At 34.5% G+C, this 23,323-nt stretch overlaps 1 protein-coding gene across 1 annotated transcript; it reads left to right on the top strand.

The window, feature by feature from the left end:
• The first annotated feature begins 1,272 nt into the window (after nucleotides 1–1,272).
• Nucleotides 1,273–13,091, top strand: LOC134851034 (uncharacterized). Its single transcript, XM_063866916.1, has 8 exons — nucleotides 1,273–1,491; nucleotides 8,834–8,905; nucleotides 9,110–9,190; nucleotides 9,393–9,464; nucleotides 9,677–9,751; nucleotides 10,403–10,474; nucleotides 10,714–10,891; nucleotides 11,222–13,091. Exons 1-8 carry the CDS (start codon nucleotides 1,446–1,448, stop codon nucleotides 12,957–12,959), a joined length of 2,334 nt encoding a protein of 777 aa, XP_063722986.1. The 5' UTR covers nucleotides 1,273–1,445; the 3' UTR covers nucleotides 12,960–13,091.
• Nucleotides 13,092–23,323: the final 10,232 nt, after the last annotated feature.

Below are 23,323 nucleotides of genomic sequence, written 5' to 3'. Positions count from 1 at the left end.
GGCGTGAGCCAGCTGAGTGTGATTGATAAACAAAATGGAACAGTAGTGAGGACACTGGATACTTCGCAAGCAGACAATAAATCTTATTGGCAAATTCACACTCATGAAAATGTGTTAATGCTGGTAGAGCGGACAGCTGATCAATACAAATGTGTGCATGTGTACGAAAATGAAGTATATACATCATATACACTTCAGCTTCTCATTAAGACAGATAGATCAACAGTTTTGTGCGGAAGAGACTATTTATTACTGCGTACAGATAAATCCACACTGGCAATAGTTGATCTCAACCAGTCTGGATCTCAAGCCAAGTTCAAATCAATCCAGTTGGGTCAAATGGAATATATCGCTTCATTAGTGTGGATAGCGAGAGGAGATGAGGAGAGTGGAGAAGGATATCTATTTGCATCAGTAGCTAAAGGTGATGCAAACAATTCTCATGTGTATGAGTTGAATGTGAAGAGTGTTGTGAATGGTGCTCTACTGACACCACTGCAGATCCCATTCATGAACAGTTACGGCTCTAGAAACGTTTTCTTCGAATGCGCAATGGGAACAGATGCTGTTTTATGCTCAGATTTATGCGGCAAACAGAGGTCCAAGTACAAGAATTATGAACGTCCAATGAACATTTTGAAATTGGAGAAAATCATCCATCGATGAAAAGAGTTGGAAAGCAAAAACAAATACTTAATGGCATCAAACCTAGATGCAATGTAACATCAAATTGAGTAATAATTATTTCAATAAATTGTTATTTTCCCAACCTACTCAGCACAACAGTTCCTTTGATGCAAAGTAAATGAACTATACCCTGAAACAAATCACAGAATATCTATATTCAATCATGTCATTTTCATGAGAGATTTTGTTGCAGTTTAGTCGGTCTTAAAAATAAACTCCCCCAAAAAGTTTAAAGTCATATCACTCATATTTAAATTTTTCAGTTTCCAGTTTTCGTTGCATATTTTCATGCATGGTTAAACGAAATACAATTAATCAGGTAAGACATCAACGAAAAATCACAGATTTTTAATTTTGCGCGCAGTTGTGAACAAAAATATTAATGCCAAGCTTAAAATAACTCATGAAAATAACTCATTTATACGCCATTTTAAATGTGTGCTGCATTTAACGAATGATCTTTTTGTAGCATTTTGTATTATAAACTAACGAATATTTTGTAATTAAAATGATGATTAAACTGTTCATTTTCAAGTTTTGAGCATATTATTTTGTATTTTTCTACGCTTATACCTTTAAAACGTTCAATACTTTCAAAACTAAGCTTATAACTTTTAAAAATTCAAAAACTCGCCACTCAATACTTCTGTCTGATTAAACTTTTCATTTAATTTAACAGTGTTATTTAACTGAGTTTCATTATTCATAAACTAAAAACTGCAGCATAATATTTAAACTTCAAACTGGTTTTGACGGAGATGGCTCAGTCTCGAACTCGCAGTTTCACTGCATCCATGGAGAAGCGTAAGTCGTTTACAAAATGGGCAATTAGCTTTCTCTCTGAACTCGTGAAAGCTTTTTCTGCTTTCCTAAATTCGCAAGCGTTTTCAAAAACTTATGTTTTCGTAGAACAAAATTTTAAGCTTAGTCGTTTTTCAAGCAACGAGTTCGACAAAAAGCGAACTATTTTTGCTTTGTTTTAATGAGATAACAATCAAAACTCGATAAATTTGTTGCAATTGAATGAAACAATGCAATTGAGAAGTTTTCATTTCTTCGGGGTTAATTCCTAGCTTTTAGAAAAGTTTATTGATGCTTCAAGTAAGCTTATTCAGGTCGTAAACACAAAATATTCAATTTTCGCCTGCAAAACTGGTGGTGCTTAGATAATTTTGTTCCAATTTTCGAAGAACAAACGTTATTGATGCATGGGGTGACTCTTATTCAATCATTTTCCTAACTGAGAGTTTTTTCGACTGAATTTTTTGTGCCATTCGAAAAACTTTGTTTTCCGGAGCTCGGATCTTATGCACAAAATTGCCCAAAATCAGTATTTCTGCAACCTTTTGAACTCAAAAAAATACGGTTGAATCTGATTCGCTAATCAGACACTCAAACTCAAACAACGTTGATCGGCATTTCAATTAAAATTTCCGGCAGATAAAAGTGTTGGCCGAAATAACCAAAATTATAAAAAACAATTCCGCTGAATCTATTTCTCGTCCGGGCTAAATTACCCAAATTACTTGAAGAAAAAATATATTTAGACGAAGCGTCACATTTTGGTAACTTCGGCTATATTTTTATCTGTCGGAAGTTTTGATTGAATTGCCTGAACAAGTTGCTTGAATTTGAAAGCCAACCAGATTCGACTGCTTAAGGTCGACTTTTGGGCCGTTTTGTGCATACGACTCCGGAGCTCAAATGGAATTTAAAAAATAACACCTGTGATCATTTTTGGTAACGTTATGATGGCTCAAAAATTGCTTAGTTGGGCAATTTGGGATAATAAGCGCGCGATATATGCGTTCTTCTAGGGGGCGTTTAACAGTGCCGAAGTACAACAGTGCCGAAAAAGGCGGAAAATTTCAGAATAATTTTAACGCATTTTCTAAAGCGGGAAATTACTGACGCTAATTATCAAAAAAAATCACTCCAATTTTGGCGCCAAAATGTCTGCAACTGCAAATTAAACAATTATTTTGGGGCCAAAACGTCTAAATTGCAAATTTTCTTGCTCAAAATCTTTAAGTGTCACCGTTGAATTTTTGATTGCCGCACTTAATATGTAAAAAACTTGTTCAAATTTTCGGCACTGTTGAACAAAGTTTTCATTTTCGGCACTGTTGAACTAATGTTTATTTCGGCACTGTTGTATTTCGTCACTGTTTTACTGCCCCGTTCTTCAAACACGCATAAGCGGCGTATTGTTGCGTTCCAAAAGATAGTGAGACAAATAACTTAGTCGTATTAATAGGATAAATTACGTTAAGTTCAGCGCTCTTTAGGGTGGCCAGTCAATAAGCAGAATGGTCTAAGAGCAGAAGGGGTCCAACAGCAGAAAAAGAGAAAAAAAATCAACTTCTATAAGCTAATCGGTAAATTAATTATCAGAAACGTCAATCATAGCAAAGCAACGAACATTTCATGCATACCATGAGCAATTTAATCAGGAATTTAAAAAAACTTGAAGTGAATCAAAAACTTGAAGAAAATAGTCAATTCAAGCATAGTTCATTCGTGTGCTTGTTTTTTTTTACGATTCTAATAGTCATTTTATCAATTAGCCCATATAAAACAGTAGAATTCAATTTTTTTTCTGTTTTTCTGCTTGCTCTTGGACCCATTCTGCACTTGGATCACTCTGCTTATTGCTCCGCTTCCGCACTTAATATGTAAAAAACTTGTTCAAATTTTCGGCACTGTTGAACAAAGTTTTCATTTTTGGCACTGTTGAACTAATGCTTTTTCGGCACTAATATATTTCGTCACTGTTTTACTGCCCCGTTCTTCAAACACGCATAAGCGGCGGATTGTTGCGTTCCAAAAGATAGTGAGACAAATAACTTAGTCGTATTAATAGGATAAATTAATAAAATAAATTAGGATAAATAAGTAGTGAGAGGATAATTCGTAGAAAACAAGCATCGACCGTACGATCACCCTAAGTGATCTACCGTAAATTTTCTACCCAAGCAAGTTTCAATTTTTTAAATTATTTCGGTATAAATTATGCATTTAATACAATTGCTCTAATTGTAACTATATGTTGAAGTTTTTTATTGAATTTGAATTTTATTGAGCTACAAAACAGTTAATTTGAGGTTTTAATTGTTTTCCGATAATTGAATATTGAATGTAAGTGATATAAATTTCTCTAAAATGATATTTTGATAGTTTTTTTTCATTTTTTCCCCCAAATCGATTTGGGGAATTTGGTATGGTTGATCCAAAAACGAAAAAAAAAATACAATTTTTTTCTTCTTTTTTTCCAATATTTTGTCGTTTTTTCAAGCATAAAACTTTTAAGTTGGCCTTAAAGGGCCACCCGAGCAGTCAAAACTTCCATTAACATCCAGACAGTCTTGTTTTGGATTTATTTTTGATTGATTGTCAATAAAATGAAGAAAATCTGTTGCAATTAATTATTATCACCGTTTGCTAAGATACTATCGGGTTGGCGCAAATTTGCTACGCCCAATTTATGAAATCACGAAAAGTAAATTTATCAAAGTTAATTAAGTATAATTCAAAAATTTGCTAGAATGATAGATGCAGTTTAGGATGGATGTTTAATTAAAATGAAAGTTGCAAAAGTTTTTATCGATTAAACATCAAAAGCAGCTCTGTTTTCATAAAATATCAAAACTGGCCCCAACTTTATCTTAGCTCCATTTCAGCTCCTTGCAGAACGTAAAATAAACTACAAAAAAACTTGGGACATCTTCTAGGATCAATACGGATACCTCAATTCAATTAGAAAAATCCTCTGAGCCGTTTTTTTTTGCATACCTTACGAGTTGAAAAAAACTTTTGCGAAAATTTTTGCTCGCATTGTTCACGCGAAATCGGTTCAAATAGAAAAAAAATGTTTACCAAAAACGGTCTGTTGTTTTTTGAAAAACGGGTTCAAAAAAACTAAATTGGGAATGTCGCTAATGCTGCTGCTGTGGTTCTGCAGTGTTAATTAAACTTGTTGATGTTTTTAAGTGTGTGGCAGTGGCTTGATTTGAAAGTATGCCCTTTTTTTCTAGCAATCGTTTGTTATGAACAAAAACAATGTAGAATTTAGCTTGAGGGCGGTGGGCAAAAAAACTCTCTAAAAAGAAATTGGCCGGTAAATTCGCATAAAATTCTACGATTAATTCAACCAAACTTAGTCTTCATGCGAGTTGATTTTTGTCAAGTTGAGTAAATAAATAAAATGACTATAAATGGACGCTGCTCAAGTTTCAATCAAAATAGTGTTTTTCATTTTTTCAAAATTGTTATTTTTTAAACCAGATATACTTTTAAGGGTCTATACTAGTAAGGCCCTAGTTAAGCTGCCTGTAAACATTATTTAAATAACCAAAACTTTTTATCGAGGCTGATAGAGATGAATCTATTTTGTCGCAAAAAAAAACAAAAATTTATTCGGTTCCACATTAAAAAAAGTATTGCAACGCTAGAATTTCTTCGAAAAAAATCTCTACGGATCTAAACTGCAGAAAACCTCAATTCCATTTGAAAATCATAGCTTAGATTTTTTAAATCGAGTTTTGCTCCAATTATGACTGAACACTTTTTGATTTCAGAAGAATTTTATTACCCAACGCTTCGCTTCAATTATAACTGAACAATTTATTGTTTCAATTGTGACTGAACAGTTTTTGCTTCAATTGTGACTGAACAGTTTTTGCTTCAATTGTGACTGAACAGTTTTTGCTTCAATTGTGACTGAACACTTTTCGTTTCAATTATGACTGAACAAATTGGTTTCAATTATGACTGAACACTTTTTGTTTTCAAAATGTACGATACATAAAATATCTTTTGCGATACAATGCGTGCAAGTGGGGGGGAATTTTAATTATTTTGGGATAAAAAAGAAAAACAAAGAAAAACTGTCAAAAAAACACAACCAACAATATTAAGTATAATCTTTTATTAGATACCGAGCGGCCAGTAAGCTGGCAAGCCGACAAAAAGTTGGCGGACGCTCATTGAGCTGAAAATAAAAACATGAAATGTGCCACAGGAAGTAGATGTCATAAAAAATTTCAGCAATTAATTTTTCAAACGTTGCAATTTTGCACAAATTGGTTTTGAAGCGCCACAAAATACGGCAAATAAGCCATAAAACATAAGAACATAAACTTAAGCCATTTAGGCCAACCAATATTTTTAATCAAAAATATTTAGAAAAAAACCAAAGAAACTATGCAACGTTAAGACATTAAATTTTACAAGCTACATGAGTAATCAAAAACATATGCATTTACGATGAGATTTGCTGACATTACAAAAATTGCCCGATGTTGGAATTAAGCCAACAATTATCAGCAGACAAACAAAAAACCGACAATTCAAGTTTTACAGGAAAACGATTTCCATTTCATAAATACTGAAAAAAAAGTACAGTCGGGACTCAAAGATCCGACATAAAGTTACCACGGCAACCGAATTACCCCCTTAGGCCAAGGAAGAACGAAACTGAATGCTGTTAGTGTTCAATAAGGAGGCAAGAAAGAAAAGCAAATAAGAACTATACGAAAAAAATTTTGGGGATAAATCTAGTTACTGATTACAATTGTACTCGTTCTCACAAGAAAAATCGTTCTCACAAGTTTAATGATATAGTTCGATTTTGCTTGCTTCAATTAATATTGACTTGGCTTAGCTCAAAAGGTGAGACAATGTTAATGAAAAATAATTTGACTGCCATGATAAACATCTTGCGATGATTGATTCACAATGATGGCGTCAGAAAACAAAAAAAAAGAACTTGGGAAAGAGAATATTTTACAGAGTTCCGTTCAGGAGCGGATCTAGGATTTTATCGAAGAGGGCGGATTTTCAAAACATTTTCAAAAATTTTGACGATATTTTTTTTAGGTCAACCAAATTATTTTCCGAGCTCTCCTAGAGCACTAAAAAGACGGTGTTTTGGCCAAATTTTCTGCGCCGTAGGCAAATTTTTGAAAAAAAAGAGGTCAAAGAAGCCGTTTTTTGGGCACTTTTTGGAATTATTTGACAAAAAAATGTGTTTTTTTTTGCGCGCGCTCCCCCTTAAAATTGAGGGCGTCTTTAGAAAAATTTTAGGGGTTGTAGGAAAAAAATGGATTTCGTAAAATTACCAAAGGGGGGACCTTTTGGGTCGGCAATGGGTCGAATCCCTAAGGGAGCGTCCGCCCCCCCCCCCCTAAATCCGCCCCTGGGAATTGTACATGTTTGTCTATTTACTTCTTATCTAACTATCCGGCCGGTCAAAGCGTAGTCTTCAAACTCATTTCAGCAATCGCAGAAACGAACTTTCATTAACATTAAACATTTAGGGGAAAGAATATTTAGGGGAAAAAAATTTTGACGAAGAAAGCTAATTGAAGAACCCTGCTTTAACAAAAGAACCATTATTTAGAGTTGATGAAAGTTATGCGAGGAACATACAGTGTGTACAAATTTTAAACAAGGCTCAAAATATTTTAAATTTCAACTTGTGTTCAGTTTCTGGTTCTTTGTTTTCAAAAACTGCTTTACTATATTTTGGAGTAGATTTTATGTAATGAAAATTTTCCGATGATTTCCTGTTAGACACAGCAAACACCACTGTTTAACTGACAATTTTGTTGGGGTGCGGAATGTAGAAAACCCAACCAAATATCTAAATTTTTTTCCAAGAATTGAGACAGTCACTTTTGTCACTTTTTTTCTAGATAGCGCGATAATTAAAGATAGCGTTATTTGATCTTCAATTATTGCATTTTCAATTTACTGTAAAAATCAGAAAATAGGCGAGGATTTAAAATACAGGAAAGTATGTATTTTACTTTAAAAAATTAGCAAAGTTAACAATCAAGCTCAAACTTTTTATTTTACTGAAACTCCTAACCTTCTACATTGAGCTCATCCAGATAAAAATTTTATTGAAAACGTGTTTTTGACAAAAAAATATTCAACAAATGCAGTTTACTGCAAATTGAGCTGGTAAAGTCAAACTTTTCATTCCAATAAAACAAAGCAATTTCCTTGTTTTATTTTAGCCTGATTTAAATGCCCCTCACACATTTCGCCCCTCACACGTTTCGCCCCTTTTAAATCTAGTGGCACATCTCGCCCCTCACACATTTCGCCTCTTATGAATTACTGGCACATTTCGCCCCTAAAATGTACATTAAGAAAGCGGCGGTAATTAATTGTGTAATAAGTTAGGTGCGAAACGTGCGAGGACAAAATATGTGAGATTATTAGGGGCGAAATGTGTGAGGGGCGAAATTTGCCACTAAAATTATGAGGAGCAAAATGTGTGTGGGGGCGAAACGTGGGACATCGATTTGATTAGTTTTCCAGTTTAACATTTCATTAAATTATCATTGCAATTCGATTAACACAAACAAACCGGCTGATCTCTATATTTTTCCGAGTTTGCATTGTAATGTAGAACAAAAACTTGCACATTTTAATTGATATCATAATTTATTAGCCAATTTTTAAAAAATGAACTGACTATTTTCGAAGAAAGAGACAGAATGTTTTTGCTCGGGTGGTTTTTCCTCTAGACCAGCTTTGACTTTTTAACTAGCAACTTTTGACAGATTTTTTTTCGTTCGAAAAATTGTGCTCTACTGAGCTCGAATTTTAAAGTTATTTCAGCTGTGAATTTTTATGAAGTCATGGGGGTTTTAAAATTGCCAATTTAGCCAGTTTGGTACAATTAACGAGCGATTTTTTTCGTGCCGTTAACGCGTAAGCGGAGATGAAATCCGTCTTAGAAATTGTTCCAAGGTGAAGCATGCTCATTGGCTTACTTAATACTTTGCTATGTATTTTACTAAAAAAATTAGCAAAGTTAACAATCAAGCTCAAACTTTTTTATTTTACTGAAACTCCTAACCTTCTATATTGAGCTCATCCAGATAAAAATTTTATTGAAAACGTGTTGTTGACAAAAAAAATATTCATTTTGTACTTTACAAAGTGTGTAGGGGGATGCTTTGCATAAAACTCAAACTAATTTTTGAAATTTTTTATTATGATTTCTAAATTCATCAATTATTATAACTTAAAGTACTCCATAAAATTGAAACGCAATTGGAAAATTCAGGGCTTTGTCCTGATACAAACTTTGTTGTCAAAGTTCAATTCGACTGTTTTTGTCTTTTTGTAGGGATGGCAACTATCGATGAAATGAAGAACAGTGATTCTGAAGAGGATAACGGTAGAATCGATTCTCTGACAGGTTGGCCAAACAGTTAATAAACCAATTTTAAAATATTAGAATTGATGACTGTATAAAAATATCGTAATTTGTTCGTTTTGTTTCTAACATTAATTGGAAAATGGAACATAAACACTAACCCATTTTAGTGATTTGATAAATATCTGGCTTACATTTTTCAACCTGAAAGTTAAATTTGGCTAATACTTTCGGGTTGTTTTGTAGATATGCAAAAAATTTCTCGTGAAATGAAGAACAGTGATACTGATGATGATTACGATTATGTTACAGACGATTCTCTGAGCGGTTAGTCATCTAGTTAAATTTCAAACAAAATATCAACTCTAAAATTTAGAACTTTTGACTGCAAATCATATATTTTTTTCCTTTTTGAGATAAATGAGAAGATGCAGCACGACAAATGACTCATTTAATCTGATTTGATAAACTATCAACCTGCAGTCTTCAAAACTGATGTTAAATTTGACTGGTTTTGATTGATTTATAGCGATGGCAACCTTTGGTGGAACAAGAAACAGTGATTCTGACGAGGCTAACAATACAGATTATTCTCTGACCGGTAAGACATTGAGTTATTTTTAAATTAGATTATCCTTTTAAAGAAAAAAAGAATTTTTTACTGCATACAAAGCATGGAAGCACGTAAAATTTCAGTTTTTTTTTCCTGAGATTATTCAGAAAACTAGGCACAAATACTGATTCTTTTAAATTGATCTGATAAAACATTAGCATGCAGCTTCGAAGTTTTCAAATTTATTTTTCTACTTATAGGAATGGCAACTCCAGTTAAAAGGAAAAACAGTGACTCTGACGAGGAGGATAACGTGACATTTGATTCTCTGACAGGTTGGTGATACAGTTAAATTTCAATTAGAATAACAAGGTTGAATCGATAAAATTTATAACTGAACAAAAATATCACATTTTATTATCTTTTTGAAGAGTAAAATGAAAACCAAGCATAACTATTGTTTCACATTGAATAACTCGATTAGCAATTAGAGCTCAGTTTTCAAAATTGATGCTAAAGTTGAATGGCTCTTTGTAGTAGTTGGAACATAGTTTAAAGATGCCCGAGGGAAAAGAGCCCGGCTGCCTGAGGGCACGAAGTGCCCGATGGTGGCTCATTTGCCCGAGGCCATCTTCAACTATGTTCTAACAGTTGAGGAGTATGTTTTACTCTTTGTAGTAGTTAGAACATAGTTGAAAGATGCCCGAAGGAAAAAGAGCCCAGCCTGAGGGCACGAAGTGCCCGTAGGCGGCACTTTTGCCCGAGGCCATCCATCTTCAACTATGATCTAACTGTTGAAGACTAGGTTTTTACTCTTTCTAAAAAAAAATGGCGGAACATTGTGAAAGAGCCCGGAAAAGTGCGCGAAACTATGCAAATGATTTCTTTTTTAATTCATGCGTTCTAATATTTCATTTTTTATTCATGCCTTGTCGTGAAAGAACATTTGTGAAAGAGCAAAAACATACTCTTCTGATGATTTGTAGGGATGGCAACCTTCGGTGGAACAAGCAACAGTGATTCTGACGAGGATAACCAAAGAGTTGATTCCCTGACAGGTTAACTATACATTCAAATTTTAAGTAGAAGATCAAGCCAAAAGTGTTAGAAATTACTACTGCATATGAAACATCTCAAATTGTTCTATTTTTAAAAAAAAAAAAAGATTTAACCGATTTTTTAGATTGAACCGAAAAGTGAGCAAGAAACTTGACTCATTTTGTTTCGTTTAATAAACTATCAGCATGATAATTTTAAAACAAAAAGTAAGCTAGACTTTTCTTTTCTTTATTTGCAGAGGTGAAAACAGTTTCTTGCGAATTGAAGAACAGTGACTCTGACGAAAATATTGTGACAAATGGTTCTCTAGGCTCGAAAGTTTTATGCTCCAATTGCTTTCTTGACCTATCTGGATACAGTACCAAGTTTGTTTGCAATACATGCGATTCAAAACAAAAAACGCCGAGTCAAGTGACGTATGGAAATATAGATTTTAGCATTTTCTATAGATTTTAGCATTTTAGCACCAATCGCGATGCAAACTTCAGAGAGTTAAAATATTAATGCACCTGGGTTGTTAATGCAGTCCAAAAGCTGCATTCTCGGCTAGCTGAGCAAAAATTGTTTTTTTTTCTGCTCGGAGTGAGCTTGCTTTTTTTTTCAAAAAAAATATACATATTCAGTCATCATACCCTTAAGCAATCTATAATCTTTCTCAAAACAAAAAGGCGTTCCAAGTTTGCAAGGTGTTCAAACAGTAACAACGGTTAATTTTTGCAAAATTGAAATGCTAACATCTATAACAGTCCCGCATCCGGGAACTACTACTGTCTGGATTGTATTGCGAAACACATACGAGACAAGGACGAAGTGACAGACCAGAAAGGATCGCCAGTATCTGTGTGTGAAAAACACAAACGGGTGAAATACTTCCTCTGTATTACTTGTGATCAAACAATGTTTTGCATCACATGCACTTTAAATAATCACAAAGCTCATGATTACATTGATTCGATTGAAAAAGAGGAAAACCTTGTTTGTGTGAAAGGCAAATTGCATGAAATTTTAGAAAACCTTGAAATTCTTTACAAGCAATCTGCCGGGTTTTTGGAGTCTTTGAAAGCAGCTGAAGAACAATTTACTTCAATGGTTGAACCATACAAGAACAACATAGTTGAAATCTCCAAAGAAATTCTGATGGACGCTTTAGATATGACTCAAAAAGAAACGAGCGATGTGAAAGACTTGTTTGAAAATCAAAACAAAGAGCTGAGTGAAAGTATGAAACAATTCGAAACTGTTCTAAAAGAGTTTGGTGATTCCCAAAGTTCAAGTCGCGACTATTTGAGTGCATCATCTTTGAAATTTGGAAGCCTGATTTCTGATGGAAATATTGAAAAACTTGTAGAGAAGTTCTCAGAAGAGGTAAAATTACCGCTAGTTTACATCGAACCAGAAGAAATTGATAACTACCACGCTGAAATTCAGCAAGCGCGTGAAAACTTGAGAAAAGATGTGATAGAACTTCTGCGAACTTTTTTGAAGAGTTTTGTTTTCACGAGGATAAGTAAACTGGAAATAGATTTGAATAGTTCATCTAACGGATTCAAAGAGTTCCCCTGCCATAAAGGAGATTTGGAAAACGCTCATGTCACATCAACAAAATATCGATTCAGTTTGGCCATTTTAAATGGCGGAGACTTTAAGCTTCATACTTATACCGACATTTTAGCCACAAAACCCGTAAAACCCTTGGATTCTATCAGCTCGAAGTTTTTTAAGTTCATCCCTGGAGGAGATTACGACTGCTTGTACTTCACCAGCGCAAGTAGCTGCAAAAAATTTCAAACTAATTTTTCGATTAAGTGTCGCGCGGATCAAGTAGGTGCCAGTTTTTCTTATTGGATATCTTCAGAGTTTTGCATCCCAGTCATTGTTTTCTGCCGTTTTTCGAATGGTGATTGGATCACAGACTACGAAACAAGCTCGACACACGCTAATACCAAATCCCTCGATTTTCATCTCAAAATTGTACCCTGTGCCACGAAATTGTACCCGGAACAACCATATGGTTTTGCCATATCCAATGACATAGATGGACAAGATATGACACCAAAAATAGCATGCATATCCAAAAATTCGTTATTTTTGTACTCAGTTTACAGAAATCAGGAAATTGATTTCGGCCAGCGCCCTATCTACTGTAACAGGATGAACAGCAGCGAACACAAAGGAAGCTTTGGATGCGGCTTTTTTTCCCGATGGTTATTTGGAAAAAAGTTTATCTCGCTGGCCATTTGGTGCCTGGAATGTCAAATTGTAGAGGTTATCAAAATCCCAATTGAAGAAGAAAACGATCTACCAAGGCGACCTTTAAATCAAGGGGACACTGAAAGAATCTTTCAATTCAACTTTACTTCGGCGATTCAAAGCATAACAATATTCAAAAGAGGTCTCATCATTATGACTAAAGACGGGAAGTTGTATACATGCGAGAATATTCTGAGCAAAGAGATGCTCTATTTGTACCAGAAGAAAAACTGAATAAAACACGGAGATTGCATGTTTTACCGCCCCTGTTTTCTTAAATCCATTATTTGTAAGTCCCATTTTTTATAGCTTATGATTTAAATCATTACTTGCACCATTTCATAAAATTCAAAATGTAAATAAATCAATCATTGATGTTTTTTTGTAAAAGTTAAACCTGTTTTTGTATCTTGAATAATTAGAACTCTTTGGAGAAAAAGCAACTAAATTAATTAATGTTTCATAAACATTGAAGTGATGATGGCGTTAGGTAACTTAGACGAAAAAAAAACTAAACGAAAAAAAATCAGAATTTTCTCCACAAAATTTTTTACATTTTTCTCTACATAAAACGAAGATAATGAAAAAAGTGAAATTTCTCAATCAAAATTATTTGAATAGTCAGTCAATAAATGCAAAACAATACGAAGTAAGGTCCAAAAAGTCAGTTGATACTGATTCGTTTCGAACAAAAAATGAACTTAAAGAGTTTTTAAGCAACAGTGAAGTAATTATGGTCGTAGAAAAAAGTATGTTTTCTGTTTTTCTGGTTTTTGTTTTTTTTAAGTGTATTAATTCTTTTCCTTAGTTTCTTGGGTTCAATTTTTCTCATTAGCGCTCAAAAAATTTATAATTGAAGACCACTTTCTAATTTTTTTGACCAGTTTTGTGCAAGTGTAGGACCAGTTTCTTGACATAATTGGTGTTTCTTTAGCTTATTAATCTTTGCTGCTGCAATTTTTAACGACATATTGATAAAAACAAACTAATTTTTCTTAAATCATCTTTTAATAGATAAAAAACAGTTCAACGCCAAATGAAACTCAAGTACCACCATTTTTTTGAAACTCAAAGCAAAATTAGGTACCAAGTTAAAACAAATTTACTCGAAACAGGGGCAAGCTTACGTGGTGTGGGGGCGAACACATTCCCTTTTCAGGTTTACGAACACCTGCCAACCCAAAAGGTCCCCTTTTGATACTTTTGCAAAAATCCATTTTTGGCTGACCGACCCTAAAATTTATATTTCGGAGCCTTTGGCGCCATTCTTCACTGATTTTGAGCGCGTCATGAGATTAGAATTTAAATAGGGCCATGAAAAGACAATGTTTTGTCATTTTCTGAAAACAATTGCATGAAAATTTCGTAAGAACAAAACTTTTGCTGGTATTTGCGTTTTGACAATGCTTGGCCGCATTCAAATAATGAAAACACGAAGCTTCCTGGCTGAATTTCATTGAAACGTTTGCTCATATGTTTTCAAATGCTTTACAAGGATAGAAGGAACCATTTCACCCCGGAAAGCAGGCCTCAAGCTAGTATTAGCCAAAAATTCCGCCATTTTTAGCCCTTGACATCAAACGCGAGCTACGAAAACCCTTAAGTTTTTTCAGTTGGACAAAAAGCAGGTATTTTGATGGTTTTCATTTCCGCAGAATCGGTCGCAAAAAATCTGAGATAGTATACTCATACAAGGACAATATTTCCGATGTCTGGTCAGACTCTAATTACAAGGATAAAAAAATTGATACACTTCGGATGTTTTACTCGTAATAAATAAGTTTAAATTGTTAGGTTGTCCGCCATTCAGTTTAGTTCTGAGACTCAAAACGTAATTGAATGGCAAAAAACTATGTAATCTCAGTGTATCTCAGAGTTGAACTATTCGAAATGTCTCCATTTTTTTCCTTGAAGCTAGAGCCTGACCAGACCTCGCAATGATTGTCCTTGTGTAAGTATACTATCTCAGATTTTTCGCGACCAATACGGCAGAGATGGAAACTACCAAAAATGCCTGCTGTTTGTCCACCAGAAAAAACTAAGGGCTTTACTTGCTCGCATTTGATCTCAAAAGCTAAAAATGGCGGAATGTTTAGCTGAGAGTAGCTTGCGGCCCCTTTTCCAGGGTGAAATAGCTCGTTCTATCATTGTCAGTATTGAAACATATATGAGCAAACGTTTGAATGACATTAAGCCAGGAAGGTTCGTTTTTTCATTTATTGAATGCGGCCGAGCTATGTCAAAACGCAAATAATTGCAGAAATTTTGTGCAAACGAATTTTTCATAGAATTATTTGCAGAAAGTTGACAAAGCATTGTTGCGTTTTCATGAATTTAATTTAAACTTCAAATTAGTCAAGACCTCTTTCTACGCCACAGGCAAAATTTTGAAAAAAGCCTCCCTAAATATGCTCCTGCCTACAACCCATTATTTTTGATAAACATTGGTCAGAAACCGCATGGTTCAAATCTCTTATTAATCGCATAGTTCGACGCATAGTTCAATAATCTCGCATAGTTAAACTCACGGTATTTTTTTGCTGTTGTCTCAGAGTTAGCAGAAAATTTTGTTCAAAGCTCTGAATTGCTGTCTCGATAGTTCCATAGTATTTGTTTCCATAGTATTTGTTTACGTATGAGTGCATCAGTCCCGCTGTTTGGTCGTTTCCTACGATATTTTAAGATTTTTGCAATCTGACAAAACCTACTTCATCTGAGGTTCATCAATTATTGCTTGATTTGCTTGTATTGAATGTCTTAAATAATGAAATTTTGTGTTTTTAGGGTGACACTCAGCGGTCCATTTACGTTTTGTTCAAGTAACTTGGAGTTTGGTAATTTTCATTTTCTGGTAATATTTTAAATTTGATCCACGCGTTTTTGTTAAAAATTGTTGTTTAATTTGGAGTTATATGTGTTTTTTTAGCGTCTAACAATTGTAATCAAAATCAGTTGAGACATCTCTCTGTGCTTTGATTTGTAAAAGACCAAAAAAAAATCGTTACCTTATTTCCAAAACTGCATAATTTCGAAAACTTCCAAATATACCCTAATAATTAAGAAAACAAGTGCAAATGCATACCTTTATAAACAAAACGTCTCTCCGAAACAATAGAAAAACGATAAAGCAGATTCAAAACTTTTTATAATTCAATTTTTTTTTGAATTTATGCCCAAAACTTTTGTCGTTTATAACCCAATCAGTTCAGAATCTAGTTTTTGAGATTTAAATTATAGTTATAACAACTTAACAATATAACATTAATTTTTAGGCATGACTGAATAAATCTTATAGGACAAAATATTTCAAATTTGAAACCTCTTCGTCCAAGTTCTACTGCTTTTTTCTAGTGATGTTTGGATTTCGTCAATTTCATTGCCCTCAAAATTGAACAAGATTGCGCTTATCAGGGCAACACCTTGAAATTTTTGACTGTATTTTGTTTTCTTTTGAGTAAATTAAATTAAAAAAAATTGACGAAAATTAATTTAAAAAATTTGTGATGATTTTTCTGATGAACGTTTTTTTATATCAGCGCTATGTTTCAAAATCATTCAACACGCTATATAAAGTAAAAAAAGTAAATTATTTCGCAATTGACACAATGTTACATAGGCCAAATAGCAGGCCCCAGTCCAATTTGAAACTATTTCTTATGCGGATTAAACCTCCGCTTGCGCGTTAATAGCACGAATTATATGGCGCATTATTTGTCTTAAACTGGCCAACTTGGCCATTTTAAAGCCTATATTTTTACGAAAAAAGATCTCGGTTTGAAATATTTTTTTCACTTTGAGCACAAGGCAACAATATTTTTTGAATGATATCAAAAAAATTCTTCAAAAATGTCTAGTTTACAAATCGAAAAAAACACACCGAGCGTAAATATTCCGTCAATTTCTTCGACAGTCAAAACAACAAGACTGCTCGTATCAGAGCGAAAATCTAAAAGTTCCGACAGCCTTTTAAAGTCTATGAAGCAGTAATAACATGAAGAATTTAAACTTAGTCAAATAAAATTAAAATACTTTTCTTCAAAAAAAATTTGGAATTTTTGTGTAAGCATCACCCCACACGTCATTATAGGTACAAAAGGATAGATTTTGCTCCTATTTACAAATCAGTTCTGGCAAATAAGCTTCCTTGAACCAATTTGGAACGAGTTCTAACTTAACAAAAATTGCTCACAGGTAAAAAATATATTTTCGAATTTAAGCTCAGGGAAACAATATCTTTTGAATGACTTAGAAAAATTCCGTCAAAAATGGCTAGTTAAAATATTCCGTTACTTTCGTTACCAAAGTCGGAACAATAACGTCTTAGCAAATAAGTTGAGTGATTAGATAGCTATCGTCTCATTCTAGAAGACAATTTAGAACTGCCCTCATTTCCTTATATAAAATTGTTGTCTACACCTAAGCAGAAACTTAAACAGTAAAACGGACTTGTCTCAGTGGTCATTGACTCAACGCTTGAAATGATTTTCAACCAATTGAGTCTATCAAAGTTTTATAATTCGGCAGTTTGAAAAACGAATTTCATTAGAAATCAAAATGTGTAACTCTTTTTATTTTTTAATTTAATTTTTAATTCAATATTCATGTTCCATGAAATAAATTGTGCCATTCTTCAATTTGAAAAAAAGTTTTGAAAAATCAATATCAAGACAAAATAATTTTTTTTAAAACATTGTTTTTAAAACTTATAGTTGTTGATCGGTGCAAGGTAAAAAATAAAAGATTTGTTATGAAGATTTAACTGGGATCGAAAAACAGAAAAATCAGAAAAAACGTGTGAAATAAAAATTAAATTAATCAACAACAGAATTCGAGCGGGTTTCAGCCTCCTAACCCAACCATTTCAGCTGCTTCTTTAATTGAGTAAATAAACACTTCTTTTAACACTTACTATAAACCAGCAAAAATGACTTTTACCCATATATTGACATTGAAGACAAAAAATAAATTCAATTCCATGCACATTTTGGTGTGAAAAAAAATGTACTCACAGTAAAATACGAGGGTAGTTCGGACAAAACAAAAAAGCTGAAAAAATTGTGACTTATTGTTTCGATTAACGGTTAAACCGAGGAAATATGGCCAAGCTTTTGCTTGTTTTTCATGCAGAATCAGGTATCAGAATTGAATTAAAGATGAAGCATATAACGAATTAATGCCTTTCGATTGAGATTCATGTTCCATAACCTTTTTTTGGAAAATTTGTCACCACTATTGGGTGAAATGTCTTAAATAGTACACTTGCCTGACATTTTACTCGAAAAGTTGTCCCGTTTTGACTAATTTGACATTCCATTTCATTTCATATTGCTACTAATAAAAAAAATGAAGTTTAAGAAGTTTTTAAGAGTTGGATGTGAGTCGCATTTGAAAAATAGGAAAAGGTCTGTGTCGAGAAAAAACGTTTAAAAATTTTTGATTTCCAGTGTAAATTAGAGTAAAGAACTATAGAGTACAAAACTAAGAAGGGACTTCGTACAGTATTTGCATGAAATCAACTAAAAAGATTTGTTTTGATGATGTTATAACGCTTAGCAATGCCTTGCATTCCTCTCCCTACAAAGAAGAAATTGAGTAGCCTCAATTTTTCAGAATAAAATTTTTGGTTTTCAGATTACCAAAAAAAATCAAATCAGATCTTTGTTAGAAAAAATCTAAATTTAATTTTTTTCCTTAAACGTTTCATGTTGTTAAAATCATAAAAGCATCAATAATGAAAACTGCTTCAATTCTGAGAGACGAGCAGTCGGACCATTTAAGCAAACTATAACACGGAGGTGAAGCAAAGTTTCGCACTACTTCCTATGGAAAACGAATGCCTCTCACTAATTGCAGATTTAATGACAAACAAAAAAATAATACTTTTTCTCAAAAAAAGAACAAAACTTGCAAAAAAAAAACAAAATTTTGGAAGCGAAATAATTGCATTTTTAGAAAAATTACAGAAATCAAAGCGTTGCACTACCTGCAAAAAAGCGGTTTGAAGCATGGTAAATTCGGATAATAATTAGCATAATAATTAAATACAAAAATAGAAATGAAAGCTGTAGAAAAATTATTGACAGAACTGATCTACCAAAGTTTTCTTAGTTTTTTTTTTCTTGAATGAAAATTTTTTAAAAATAATATACCAAGAAGCGAGACAATTGAAGATTAAATAAGCATCAAAACAAAATCATGAAGGTGTAACAAAGCTGACAAATCTTGAACGGACACAAGTGTCTTCGAAATAAACTATTTGGTTGACAAAAAAATTCAAAAATTTTTTCAAGTTACCTCAAAAGATTGAACAAACTTGCTTGCTCCTCGAACGGCTCAAAATTGTACCTCTATGGCGATATATTGCAAAATGAAACTTTTTCAGCCAAATGAAGAGAAAACAAAGAAAAACGGAACAATGGCTCATATCCTGAAATCGGAGTTGGTAGAAATTTAACCAACAAATAAATTTTAGAAGAAACGAGCACTTAAAATGCAAATCTGGTCAAAAGTTGTCGTCTGTCTGCTCTCCATCTGAGCAGACAGACGAATAATGAAAATATTGTCGGAAATGAATAGCAGGACAAAAATAAAACTATTTAAAACATGTTTCTAAAACTTTTTGTTGTGGATCCGTTCTAGGTAAAAGATTTGCTATAAAGATTTAACTGCATCGATGTTTCTGATAAATTACCAAAAATTTAATCGGTATTTTGAATTTTTATCAGTGGAACAAAGTATAAATAAAAAAAAGATATGTCACAAGGGATTTTTTTTTCACATATTTCCATTGTGGTAACTTTTTACGAAAAATGCATTCGACCTTTACAGCATCGCATTAATGAATAAGATTGATTATTATCATGAAAATCTACCATCGCTGACCTATTGTGACAGTTGGTTGAACTGAACTGATGATAAAGAGATATTGATAAAAATAGAAACGCTTCTGAACCAATTTATTTCGCTTCAGCAGAGAAGGTACTCGCATAGATACATTCTCTTTAAGTTTCATACTAGCAAATTTAACTTCGATGATTTATCAGATCATCACAACTTACCTCATGTTTAAGAAAAGGTATCGGCATTGAATCTCCATGGTGTTTCGTTGGTTTTCGGAATCTTTATGATAGTTTATGTACGTCTGAGACCGGTTCCGATTAGTTGTCTGAAATTGGTGAAGCTTTTTTCTTGATTTTTATGTTGCACTCGAGTTTCATCATCGACAATGTCATTCCTTCCATCTATTGTATTGCCCTCTAGACTGCATCTCGCAATCTGATTGTCGCTTACAAGAGCAGTCCGTTTTGATTGATTATGTTAGATCCAGGATGTGTTGGTTCCACGTCGAATGATAAAGTTTGCAGACTGTGCTTCGGCGTCTTTGTTCGGCTTGATGACAATTTTTTTTACATTTGACGAAACCTATGATGATAGCTTATCTGAATTTCCGTCCGACAACAAAGTCTTCTGGTGTTTTCCCTTTGCTTTGCAGTCGTTTTCTATGCGTCGGTAGTTCTCGTTGAAGAAACGCCAAAAAAACTGATACAATTTTTCCGCATACTTTCATGGCATGTTTAATTGTCTGGACTGCTCTCAGGTTGTAAATTGAATTGGTGATTCCATTTTGTGAATTCCACACTTTGCACCACGCCGATTCAAGTCATCCCATCTCGTCCGTTGTCAGAGACTAGAAATTTTGTGTACTCCAAATCTTGCAAAAACTGCTGACAGATATATATTTGAAGTTATAGTGACTCTGTCATAGGTCGGAAATGCTTCGATCCAGTCTTTTCCTGTGACAACAAAAACCAATATTTTCCTTGTTCTTTGATGTGTGCCCAGTCCATGTTGATGCGTTCCCATACGTCTGGTTCGGAACACTTGAAAACTGCTTTCCCAAGCGATGGTCTGACCTTTTAACAGATTTCGGTTAATGAAACAAGTTTTTCCACGTCTTGTTATATGTCAGGCCACCAAACAACAATTCGCAGCGCAGTTTTGGTTGCTTTTTTTCCTAGATGCGTCTTGTGGGCATCGTCCATAACTTTTCATCTGAACCTCGGAAGTGTGAAAAAGACATTGCCCCTGAAGATGACGCTTTTTGTTGTTGACAATGATTCAATCTTGATGTGTGACTCAACTACTAAGCATTGTCTCCGATCACCGCTCTGTGTTCATTTGAAGACGTCCTGAAATGTTCAGTTTGATTGCAGTTTCGTCTGCGAAACATCCGTCTGCGAAGAAGATCTCAGTCTGAAAGAAACATATTCGCTCCGCTTTTGATGTCTCGTCGTCGGAAAGTAGTCTGCTCAGAGCGTCCGCAAGTGGGATCTGCTTGTCTGGCAGATACTTCATCTCATAGTTCCTCCGCGCAATAGCCCATATGGTTATTCTAGCGCAAAGAAGTTCTGCAAGGGTTTGCGAACTGTTTGTAGTGTGAACTTGCTCTTCATTAGGAACTGTTTCAGTCATGTGACCACAAACACGATTGCCAAAGTCTCTCAACCTATGATGGAGTAGTTACGCTCAGTTGATGATAACCTTTTTGAAACGTAGATCACTGGATGTCCTTCTTGTGAGAGAACACCGCCAACTGTCTGCTCTGAAGCATCGGTGGTCACAGTCACCTCTTTGTCAAAAAACAAGGGTTGGGCGACTGGTTTTGGACAGAGTTCTTGTTTGATGATCTAAAAGCACTTGTTGTATTGGTCTGTCCGAAGTTTTTTGAATTCGCGTGTATCTTGGTGATGCGCATCTTCTTAGCAAGCCTATTATCAGGCTTGATTCCATCAGCTGAAGCTGAATAGCCTAAAAGCTAATCATTTGTGGGTGGTTTCCAGTTTGACTTAATCTCACTGATGGCGAAGTACTTTTCTCTGAGTCGTCCATTGACGACCGTCACACGCTTTTCGTATTGCTCGGGTGGTGTTCCGTAGACAAGCAGGTAGTCCTGAAAGATAATCACGACTTTGATTCCTTCGAGTGTGTTCTCGATGCTATGTCGAAAGATTGAGAAAGAGCTCTTCAACCCTTAGGTTAATCAACACATCTTCATCAAGGTCGATTTGGTGGCAAGCGATTGAAAGGTACGTTTTTGCTCAAGAGATTGGCTTCATGCGAGCTGTTGAAAATTGTTTCCATGTCAAGTAATGGGTAGTCTTCGTCCATTACTGTGCCATTGAGATGAACTTTGAATCATCATTTTTTTGCCACACAACTGGTGATGCATTAATAACTCATCTGAGATGCACTGACTCAAAAACTCCCTACAAAATTATGTCTTGAAGCTTCGCTTGTAATGCTTCTTGCATAACCAGCGGATTTTTGCATGCTTCGGAGAAAAAATGTTGGGCTCCAGACTTCAGGTTTCACTTGGGCCTTGTATCTTTTGACTTCCGGCAAAACCCTGAAAGCCCATGATTCGAGTGCTGGGTTGTTAAGCATCGCGTCCAAATAGTCCGAAACCCTTGTTTGATCTCACAACCGCCAGAGGTAGCTTTGAGAAGATTCGACCATTCCATGTCAGGTCACGTATTGCTCTTTTTTGTTGAAGCCGAATTTTGTGTCCATTTTATGCTTCTAGAGCTCAAAGCGTTCCATCTAAAGTAGGTCCTCCAAGCTTCTTCCAGATGCTCGGGGAGATCACTATTGTATCAACACCTGTATCCATTTGTAATGGCGCCATCAATGACGAATCTTTCCCGTGCGGCGACCATGCCAATAAGACTGTATGAAAAAAACTTTCCTTTACTAGTGCCGTTCTCAAAGCTTTCTAATTCTTCTCTGAGAACTGACCCCCATCAGCGTGATGGCTTACTCTCCTTATAAATCTACTATAGTCTGTGTTGTTTTTGTTTTACTTAATTTGATGTTTTCTTACGAAGTGTCCTATCTTACTACTTGAAACATATTTCGTACCCATTGAAGAACAAGTTTTATCCCTGTATGACTTTCCAGCTTTCTTTTGGACATTCCATTTTTTTCACATGCAAGTTTTATTATTAGTTCTTGGGTTTCTGACGGTTGAATTAGCATTTTTTACAGTTTGATCCTGTAACTTTAACCTGGAGGCCCCAGCAAAATGCTGTGCTTGATTGCTAAACAGTAAAAATTTTGCATATTAGTTATAGTTAGACTTACGTCTGTTATGTCTGGTTTAACTCGACCTTCTTCAAACAACTTGAGTTGGGAATTTGCTGATATTTATACCGAGATTATCCTTATTCGTATCAACTAGCCTTCCGCATCAACCGTGTTGAAAACACACAAAACCGAGCAACTTCACGAGGTCTTCTAAGAAAGTCCTCATCTGAATCTCCTAGCTTCTGAATTGGCGGTAAAAATTTGGCTCATTCAGCATCAATTACATGTTCTTTTTGTCTGATATAGTCTCGTACCACCTTGTGGATCTCACTGAACGTCAGCTCACAAATGTTTGTTGAAACAAGACTCATGAACTTCAAGATCGCTCAAAAACCACATTGACTGAGAAAGAGATCGTCGGGTCGTCGGGATTCGTTCCGTCTGCAGCCGTGTTGATTTTCATCTCTGAGCCTGCTCTTCCGAGGAAAGCAATCAGCCAGGCCCATGTCTTTCCA

This window comes from Symsagittifera roscoffensis, chromosome 7 (genome assembly GCF_963678635.1).
Source record: "Symsagittifera roscoffensis chromosome 7, txSymRosc1.1, whole genome shotgun sequence".
In the NCBI taxonomy this organism is placed as follows: domain Eukaryota; kingdom Metazoa; phylum Xenacoelomorpha; order Acoela; family Convolutidae; genus Symsagittifera; species Symsagittifera roscoffensis.
Note: the sequence above shows the minus strand (reverse complement) of the source record. Positions and strands in the feature narration are given on the sequence as shown.